This window comes from Nothobranchius furzeri, chromosome 2, assembly GCF_043380555.1.
Source record: "Nothobranchius furzeri strain GRZ-AD chromosome 2, NfurGRZ-RIMD1, whole genome shotgun sequence".
Classification (NCBI taxonomy): domain Eukaryota; kingdom Metazoa; phylum Chordata; class Actinopteri; order Cyprinodontiformes; family Nothobranchiidae; genus Nothobranchius; species Nothobranchius furzeri.
This window is the reverse complement of record NC_091742.1, coordinates 7,620,761-7,631,422: the sequence shown is the minus strand read 5'-3', so window position 1 is coordinate 7,631,422 and position 10,662 is coordinate 7,620,761. Positions and strand designations below refer to the sequence as shown.

General features: G+C 41.6%; 1 protein-coding gene across 1 annotated transcript; it reads left to right on the top strand.

The window, feature by feature from the left end:
* Positions 1-1,185: 1,185 nt before the first annotated feature.
* Positions 1,186-4,572, top strand: kcns3b (potassium voltage-gated channel, delayed-rectifier, subfamily S, member 3b). Its single transcript, XM_015947433.3, has 2 exons — positions 1,186-1,935; positions 2,468-4,572. Exon 2 carries the CDS (start codon positions 2,472-2,474, stop codon positions 3,972-3,974), a length of 1,503 nt encoding a protein of 500 aa, XP_015802919.1. The 5' UTR covers positions 1,186-1,935; positions 2,468-2,471; the 3' UTR covers positions 3,975-4,572.
* The last annotated feature ends 6,090 nt before the right edge of the window (positions 4,573-10,662 follow it).

The following is a 10,662-nucleotide window of genomic DNA, read 5'->3' as shown; positions in this document are numbered from 1 at the left end:
CACAGGTGGATCCTATCACAGCCTGATGGGGATAATTGTGTGGAACTGTTGTGTTCAGCACCAATGGGTCAGTCTACATCTCCAGCTTATGGATAGCTTTCAACTAGCTCGTTTAATTGTACTTTATTTGTTTTCAATTAAAAAACGAGTCAAATCAAATCCTGCATAATCCCACGGTAAGAAAAAAAAACAGGCTTTAACAGTTTGTTGACAACATTTAGACAAAAATCCATCAGATCGAAACAAAAATCTGAATTAAACTCATTTTTGGCTACTGTTATCGGCTGCAAGGTGCCTGCTTAGGTGAACTTTTTAACAAAAGTTTTTGGCATTGAAGAAAAGACACACAAGGACGTAAAAAAGTAATAAAAACGTTTTTTTTTTCTACTTCTGTTCGTTATCATGAGGTCCAGCAAAGATAAATGGGTGGCCAGTGTCCCCACCAGCCCCTCACTGGTGCTGCCTCTGCTGGAACGTTTTGCTATTGAGCTCTGAAAACAAATAAAAAAGTAAATAAATAAACAAAAATGAATAAACAAGCAAATAAATAAATGAACATAGAAAATAATCAGGAAACGCAAAACACTGTAAAATTCATGTCGCAAATAAATAAACAAACCAACTAATAAAAACAAACAAACCAACTAATAAACAAACAAACAAACATAAAAATCATTAGGAAACTGCTGCAAAACATTTTAAAACTCACGTCACAAATAAACAAATAAGTAGATAAGCAAGCAAGCATGCATGCATGCAAACAAACAAACATAAAAATTAATTAGGAAACTGCTGCAAAACATTTCAAGTAAAAAATAAACAAATTAATGAATAAATAACAAATTAAATAAATAAATAAGCAAACCAACTAATAAAAAACAAACAAACCAACTAATAAATAAACAAACAAACATAAAAATCATTAGGAAACTGCTGCAAAACATTTTAAAACTCACATCACAAATAAGTAGATAAGGCATGCAAACAAACAAACAAACATAAAAATTAATTAGGAAACTGCTGCAAAACATTTCAAGTAAAAAATAAACAAATTAACGAATAAATAATAAATAAAATAAATAAATTAACAAACAAACAAATAAATAAACAAACAAATGAGCAAATAAATAAATATATACATTCACTGGACAGTTTTGTAAACATTTTGCTAATATACTTGATAGAAAACCCGTTCTTTGGCAGCTGACCCAAGCTCCTCCTTTGTTTTTCATACCGATAAAATAATAGTTTTGTGGAGAGTAACTGCAGGGGAATTAAAGTGTTTTTCTATCTTTGAAACAGTGTTGTTGTGTACGAAGATGGTGATATGGGGTCTCGGCTATGTTTTCTTTATTTCAGAGGAATGCTGTGCTTCTCGTTTGCTGCCAAACAGAGTCTCCGAGCCTGGAGTTGGCCGTGAGCCCACCAGCACATCTTTCTCAGGGAGGATTCAAATCTACCGGTTTGCTTTCACTGTAAGCTGAGATCAGCTGCAGATAAATCACTCACACATAAACCCAGACATGTTCTAAACATTACCCCTCAAATGAAAGCAGGTACAACTTTTATAGGAGTAAGATGTTCCTGAAGGAGCAGCCGCTCCATATTTGGGAACATTGTAGGCTTTTTGCTAATAAAACCACTGAAATCATTCCTCGTGGGATGTCTCCACATCTTTGCAGCTTTCCTCCCCTCCTCTCGCTCCTCCCCGTTCCCTGTGAAAGGGAGCACACTGCCTCCGTCCCACCTCCGGCATCTCTTGTCCCGTCTGTGAAGCCGCAGCACCACCTCCTCCCTGCTCTCCTCATGTTGCTCTGCTCCTCCTCCTCACTGTGATCCACCCAGCTTCACATCGGCTGCGGCGTTTCAGAAGAACATGCACAAAAAACAGCTGCATAAAAGTTAATTTCATGGAAAGACAGGCTACAAAATCAGGTATGTTTAATACTTACACTCAGATAAATGAAAACAGGTGGATAAACCTGAGAAAAACCTGTGTTTAATCTTTTAAAAGTTACCCGAAAGCCCTGCATGGTAACAATATCGACCAGAAAAGATGCTTTTATCAGTAATTCAGATTATTTGTCTGTTTGATGTGTTTGAAATTCATCTGAACTTATTTCCTTTTATTTCAAGTTAATTTTATTTTTGAATTTGTAACACACACACACACACACACACACACACACACACACACACACACACACACACACACACACACACACACACACACACACACACACACACACACACACACACACAGAGCCCATTTCCTGTGTGCTGTATTGATTTTCTCTCTGCGGAGGGTTCATTCTGTATGCTCCACAAACAATCCAATTAAATTGGTCTTCATCGATAGTGATGAAAGGTAAATAAACCATCTGGAAGCCAGGCTGGAGCTGCTGTCCTATCTCACACCCTGCTAATACCGTAAATTAATCTGTGATGTTTCTGCTGCCGTCATCAGGACCATGGGGTATGGCCAAATCCTCCACCAGCGTGGGAAAGAGGAGGACCAGGTCAACCTCAACGTGGGAGGCGTGCAGCACAAAGTGGACCCGGACACGCTGCTCCGCTTCCCCCAGACCCGACTGGGACGCCTGCTGCACTGCCAGAGCGAGGCAGCCATCCTGGAGCTGTGCGACGACTACAGCCCGGCCGAGAGAGAGTTCTACTTCGACAGGAATCCCCGGGTTTTCCTCTGCGTGCTCAACTTCTACCGCACGGGACGCATCCACATGATGGAGGAGCTATGCATCTTCTCCTTCAGCCAGGAGATTGAGTACTGGGGCATCCACGAGCTGCACCTCAGCCCCTGCTGCCACAACTTCTACCACGAGAGGAAGGAGTACATCGAGGACCGGGACTGGGACCTACGGAGCGACGACCAGCAGGAGCCGAGCTTCAACTCCTCCTTCGAGGAGCTCTCTGCTCTCGATAAAGACCTTGCTAAGTTCAAAGGTGCATGGTGTGCAGAGCTAAGGAGCTACATTTGGCTGAGGCTGGAGGACCCAGGCCACTCCACAGCCTCCAAGGTTATTGCGGTGGCCTCCCTTAGCGTGGTGTTGACCTCCATTGTTGCCATGTGCATCCACAGCATGCCCGAGTTTCAGCGTGTGGACGACAACGAGAAGCCCATCGAGGACCCCGTCCTCACCATCCTGGAGGAGATATGCATCGCCTGCTTCTCTGCAGAGTTTGTCATCAGGCTTATTGTCGCACCATCCAGGAGGAAGTTCCTTGGGAACCCCTTGAACATCATAGACGTTGCTTCCATTTTGCCGTTTTACGCCACGCTAGCCCTGGAGACCACCGACGAAGACAGCATGGAGGAAAACGAGGACTTGGAGAACGTGGGGAGGGTGGTGCAGGTGCTGCGTCTCATGAGGGTTCTCAGAATCCTCAAGCTGGCGCGACACTCCATCGGACTGCGAGCTCTGGGCGCCACGGTCCGCCACAGCTACCAAGAGGTGGGTCTCCTTATACTCTTCCTCTCGGTTGGGATCTCCATCTTTTCCGCACTCATCTACTTTGCAGAGAAGGAAGAGAAGGACACAGATCTGGGAACCATCCCATCAGGTTGGTGGTGGGCGATGATAACGATGACCACGGTTGGCTACGGCGATACGTGTCCAGTGACGCTGGCGGGGAAGTTAGCGGCCACCTTATGCATCATCTGTGGCCTGCTGGTGGTGGCTCTGCCCATCACCATAATCTTCAACAAGTTCTCAAAATACTACCAAAGAAACAAAGCCATGGAGGGACGGGGTATCACCAAACCCGAACGTCAAGACCCAGAACTTCCATATTATAACATCAAGGAGCTGTTCACGGGCAGCGTGTATCCCTTTATAGGGAGCATCGCCTTCCGGAACAGCGTGAGCAGCAGAGGAGACGACACGGATGCCTCCAGCCTCCAGGACATTGAGGTGTGCGATAATGATGACACTTGTGAAAAGGGGGAAGCAAAATGAGATTCCTGCCATTTCACCATATCACTCTCTTTATGACAGCAAGTCACTTGGTGCCTCCGAGGGCAGAGCGTTCCACCTCTCCCCTTCCCACACCGTCCTCCTCCTGCAGTCTGACAGAGAAAAACGTTGGCCGTGATTCTTTTCCCTGTGTGTGTTTTTTAATCTGCTTGTGCAACGTCACTAAAGCCAAGAACTCCAAAGGGAATTATCTGAAGCCCACTCAGAGGTTTGAAAGCCCATTTTCTGCTTGAGAAAACTGCAATGATGCATGTAGGAGGCCAAAATGTTAATGTTTTTCAAAGTAATGTCCTTTATTGATTCGTCTGCTCGCTGGGAGTTCAGACGGAGAGTTTTCCCCGTGCAAGAGGCTAGGATGTCTAAAAATTACCTTGTAGTGTCGAACCACAGCTCTGCAGCCAGCATGACTAAGTGTGAATGCACTTTTGAGCTGAAGTAACGAAAACAATTGCAAAAAACGATTGTTTTTGCAGAAACAAGGCTGCACTAGAGCACGTTCAGGCTTGGGTTGAAGAGCTGCCTTGGCATGCAAATGGGTAAATCTTGTGAACATGAAATAAACCTCAGAAGAAAAAGCTTTTCTTTGTGACGTAACTTTCCATTTCTTAAGATTTGAGCCCTGTGCCATCAAACACTTTTTAAACAACAAGGGGTTAAATCCAAATTCACCGAAAAGGCATGAAACCCTCCATCACCTGTTCACCCTTTTTCTGTTCTTTAAAGCATTGATCTCCTGTCCCCTGCTGTAACTTCCGCTCAGATGAGCGGCTGTGCTGCAAAAGCAAGAAAAAAAAATCTTTTCTCTGCAGGGGACTCCCGAAGAGACGGAGCTCCGTCTTAAACAGGAAGATGTTACCTGAACCACTCAAACACATTTAAAGTTCAGAGTGTTTTTTTTTTCTTGGAGCCTTAAAGTTAGAAAGGAGGCAGAAAATGATCATAAATCACCGTTAAACACACAGCAGACTTTCCCCATGTATGAACCCCATGTGGTCCCACCTAAACAGATAAACACAATTACTTTTCTTCATTACTTTTAGCAAATGAGTTTCGATCCTCAGTGCTCCTGTGTCAGGTGTGCATCACTTAGTGAATTAGCATTTTGCTTGATCCACATTTTGTGCTTAGTGCTCTCATCGCTTTGCCAAACAACACACAGAATTTGTCCTGACACCTATTGATTGTCAGTAAATGTACATGCAAGCGTACAGAACCAGCAGGTTTACCGATGTGAAAATGTCTTCCGTGTTAAAAAAAGTGAGGTTGTGGGAAGTGTTTGTGAGTGGTCAGCGTTCTGCCTGCGGCAGATGGTGGTCGATGGTGGATTAGTGCAGTGGTGCCCCTAGAAAATGTTCATGGGGGCCAGTGAAAATTTTAGGGCAAATTTGTGACCATAGAGTTGCTAACTGTGTGACCACAAACCAGAAATTGAAATCAGGACCAGGGGTCTCAATTATCAAACATTGCGTAGAATCCTTACTAAAAATGTACTTACGCCAAGCAGGTTTGTGATCTATCAAACATGGAGTACGCACAGCTGCACGCAAGTTCCGCTTCATAAATCAGAAACTATCTAGAAAGGTTCTCAGCTGCTTTTTAGTCACACCCCGCCCTCACCACGCCCACTTACTGCCATAAATAGTCAATGCAAAGTGCCTTGTGGATCTCATGCATATATATAAGCCGGCTGTTGCAGCGCTCCGCCAATGACGATGGCGACCGTAGATCAAGGCAGATCAAGGAAGCGCAACTTTACAGAAGCAGAAGTTGAGGTACCTGTGGGTGAGGTGGAGAAATGAAAGGAAGTGCTTTTGCAAAACAAATAAGAGAAAATCCACGGAGTGGCACAGCGTTGCTGAAGCCGTCAATGTTGTGAATTCTTCAGAGAGATCTGTGGCGGATATAAAAAAACATGGTCCAATTGGGATTCAATCCCCAGACTCCCGGGTGAAAGTCACATGCGCTAACCAGTCAGCCAAACGGAGATCTCCCCTGTACAAGTAGCCAGGGCGCATGATCAATCGTGTCACAGTGACAGGACACACACACTGTCACAGATGCATGACGTTCTGTCTCAGTCTGTTCCCCTGCTGATATTCTGCACTTCAGGCTGTGTGTGTGTGTGTGCGCGCGCATGTGTGTGTGAGTGTGCACCTGGGACGTAATTTTGGGGGGGGGGACGGGTGGGACATGTCCCCCCCACTTTTTCAAAAGGCAGTTTTGGTCCCCTGCACTTTTTTCCGTCCAAAAACAATGTTACGCTCCATTAAATGGATTTGGTTGAGCACTAGGACCGAAACGGAAACCGGTTTACTATTAGACCCGCCCAAAAGCTAATCTATTGGCTCTGCTGATACTTGCTAACGTATTATTGGCTGTTGCTGCTGTCACTCAAGTTGTAAACAGTCAGAACGTGCTCACGTTGTTTTGCTAGTTTGGAGCCGCTAGGGAACACCGGTACTGAGTCACATCGTCAACTAGACGCTGTGTAATATCAGAGCTCAGCTCAGCTTCCATTACATAACATTTGAATAAGTGTTCATTTGTGAGTCTTTGGTAGTTAGGCACAGCCAGGAGGCAGCATGTCAAGAAAACGAAAAGTGGATATAAGAGACTTCTTTCAAAGTCAAAACGTAAGTTGGAACATGTGACACCCCTGCATTAAGCTCAGACTCACCTCCTCCTTCACAAACATACTCAAAACTAACTTTTACAAACTCATCTCCTCAACATAACTGACTCCTCAGACACAATTTATTCGTATTATTATTATTATTTTTTTTTTTTTATTACTATTATCATCATAATTATTATTACTAGTAGTAGTAGTAGTAGAAGTGTAACTTCAAAACTTTTATCATTTAACTTTATTGTAAACTTATCTATTGCAATGTATATGTTCACATTAAAAAGCTCTGAAAAATGAACAGTATCATCATCTTCAACAAATTTTTTTAAGCTTAATGTCAAAGATGTACACTTTTCATTAGATTTATCTTATTTTTTCCATTTATTTTTTGTGTGTTGAAATGCAACAACTGTTTAAACACTTTTAAGGGAAAAACATATTTAATATGTTTTTATACACTCAAATGTTAGGGTGATGATCATGTGTAAAACATTAGTTCAGCATGTCCTCTAACACAACAAATGAACAAACGGCCAGATCTCAGGAGGGACCGTTTATGTATAAATAATTTTTATACTTTTGACTAGGCCTGGGAAAGTAACACATTTTGCTGGACGATATTTTGTCCAACAAATTGTTGATGATAAACGATATCATTGCCAACATTATCTAGACCAAAATAACCACTAATATAATGTTAATATATCATAATAATGCAAGTACACCCTTTAAAATGCAACAAATAAACCTTCATTTAACATTGAAATGTCCAGAACCAGAACTTCTAAATGAATAAAAATAACAAACAAAAATTAAATAAAAAAGGAATCTCACTCCCTGTTAGAAAATGTTGCACCAAAAACAATAAAAAAAGACCCAAAACAATAAATACAATGGCCTATCCATTGTCAACAGCCAAAACTGCACTTCAATAATGATAATAAATAAAAATAATAATAGAGTTGTACATTTTTTAACTTTGATATATATATATATATATATATATATATATATATATATATATATATATATATATATTGAGGATGGAAAAATTATTGAGATGGGCACGTGACGTGTCAAGGGGTCTTTACATAACACCCCCCACCCCAAATCCGCACAAGCCTGCTGTGTCCCCCCCACTTCTGAAATCAAAATTTCGTCCCTGGTGTGCACGCATGTGTGTGTACGCGCATGTGTGTGTGCATGTGGGGGGTCTTGTTCTGTGTGAAAACGAAGCGGTACAAGTGATAATGCTGCAGGATTTCATAATGTTATCCGTCTCAGCAGCAGCACTGCAGGTGCTCTCCATGTCCAACATGTGCGTAAGCCAGGTCCTTAGTCAACTTAAAGTTGTGCACATTTTTCCGCCAAGTTTTCTTTCATAAATCCCAAAGTTTGCATGGAAAGTTGCTTACGCAGTTTTCGACCCCGTTTTGTGCGTAAGCAAGCTTGATAAATGAGGCCCTCGTACCAGAGTACCATCTAAGCCCCGCCCCTTCTATGTAAACTAATAGGACATTTTTCCCACTTGACTCCTGTTGATTTACACATTTCTTCACAAATCAGTGCAATTTCAAATGAAAATTTGGACATTTTCTTGCTCTTTTAACCACCTTGTGATCGACGACTTTAAAATTCTCGTAAACAGTTTCTGAAATTGTGTTTTTAGCAAATAGGAAGTTTTCAGCTAATATCTATTTGAGAATCACCTTATTGGAGCGACACGACTTTTAATTTTCTGCCAAAACCTTTTAAAAGTTTCATGTGTTAAGCTAAATAAATGAAAAATATATATATTTGTGACTCAAAATGAGTGTGGAAACATCCATTAAAACTTTCAGACACTTAAATTAAAAATAAATCCTGGCTCCTTGCAAGTGAAACATAAAGAAACAAGGGATGATTAAAAACAATAAAGGTTTAGCACACCCTACATCAAACTAACCTCCGAGAATTCCCATTTGCCCCGTGCACATCCATCATAACTCACAGTGACCTTTTATTTTGTGTGAAGTTCAGAGCCAAACGTCTTTGCAGACCCTGCAGCTTTGTGCGACGTACAAATCCATAAATTTCACCTGAAAACAAATGCCAGAGAAGCTCGTTTTCCTTCAACTTTTCCCAGATTTTCCTACTTTAGAACACTAATATAATCATAGCAGACTCTGGAATCTATCTCTTAACTCAAATGATGATTACATACAAAAATCTAAAGCAGAAAAAAATTAAAACCTTTGATTTGTTTTGTCCTTCCCACTTATGAGGGTGATCCCAGTTTTTCTGACATAAATCCGATTGTCCTGTGACACCTTATATCCCGGCGCTTTAACGCTCCACCACATCCAGTCAAGTCGAACTAAGGTTTCAACCCCCTCCCTGCAAAACTATTGTGGTAAGCAGCTTCCTTTCAGCCTTAATGTAATGAAAGTGGTTTAATTTCATGGGTGGAAGAAAAAATTCAAGCTTAAGTGCCTAAAGGGGAAGTTCAGTCGTGCAGCGGTGGCATTTCTGCTAACACACTCAATGTGACCTTTCCAGGTAATTGCTGTTTTTAAAATGTACTTCAACCCCCCCAATCAATGATATGCTGTCCTGAATACAACCAGCACAGTGGAGTGGGGTGGTGGTGGGGGGATCAGCTGTACCTGCAGGGGGTTCTGGAACATGAACCTAGATGCTAAACAGATTCATGAACCCAGGTATCACCAACTCCGGTCCTCGAGGGCTACCATCCGGCTTGTTTTCGGTGTTTCTTGCTCCACCATACCTGTATGGAGTAATTTAATCCTCTCCTTACCATTTTTTAACTCTCCACAGGCCTGTTAATTATTCATTCATTTCAATCAGGTGAGTAGGAGCAAAGAAACAGCTGACATGTGCAGGATGGTAGCCCCTCGAGGACCGGGGTTGCTGACCCTGCATGAACCTGACTGCAGGTGAAACAAGTCAAATCAGTTTTATAATCGATTTAATTGTTTGTTGTTTCGGCTCTGATGACAACTGTTATGGGAAATTGTGGATAAATTTGCAGAAATTACCACAATAAAAGCAAAACGCTTTTTAGCTGGCTGGAGAATCGTGTGACCTCTAAAAGCGCCTCGCTCAAAAAAAAGAAAAAAAAAGAAAAAAAGAAATGTCCAAAGCCACAGATCGGGAGCAATAATGAGGAAAGCCTGAAAGGTTCTTATCCGCAGCTTCAGCAGATTTCCCTCCACACTGCTGGACTTCCATCTCTCAGATTGATCATATTTATATTTTACTAACCCCATGACTGCATGTTTTAGTCTCTATTTTTATTGAAGTCTGGTCTATAACTACTTAAAGTGTGTATTTTTCTTGGCAATAGGGGGCAGTAGATACCTAAATCGTTGCAAGCAGGCAGTATTTTTGTGTTGGAGTAAGACCTTACCAACGGATGCACATTAGGGTCAAAAAGCCCTGGAGAGTGCAAACTTTAGCAAAATAACGATCTCATCAGACTCTCTTTCATCACTGGCAACAAGTGAAGAGGTAAATGTGTAAAACAACAACATTCAAGAATAACAAAAGTTATGTAATTGTTTGTTTCAAAACAGTAAATTCATGGGCTCCTGTAGAAGGAAACATGGCTTTGCCCAGATACTTAGACCCGCTCCCGTGTATTTTAGACCTGATTTTTATGGTTATTTGTTACAAAGCCGCCAGTATTTTCTAACAACTGCGCTTCCCTTAGTTCATTTTCAACAAAATTTTGATGGATGTTTCCAGAAAATAATGGTAAAAAATACACATTGTCTCAGTAGAAAGTAACGAAGAGTAGTTTTCATGGGGTGGAGGTTAAAGGGTCTTTAAAGTAACACTAGATTGTTTTTTAAACTTTGAGATACTTTTTAACACGGGCAAATTTGTCCCTCAATCTCATCCACCTCTTCATGTGCTTGCCAACTCTAAACCCAAGTTTCCTTCATTTCCGTCCACAAATAAAACACTCGCTGAGTGTCATTTGACTCATCCCATGAATAAAACGTTCATATTTTTATAGTTTTTCTGCCAGGTATTCTT

Coding starts and splice junctions, on each gene's coding strand:
- kcns3b (XM_015947433.3), top strand. CDS start 2,472: ATGGGGTATGGCCAAATCCTCCACCAGCGTGGGAAAGAGGAGGACCAG.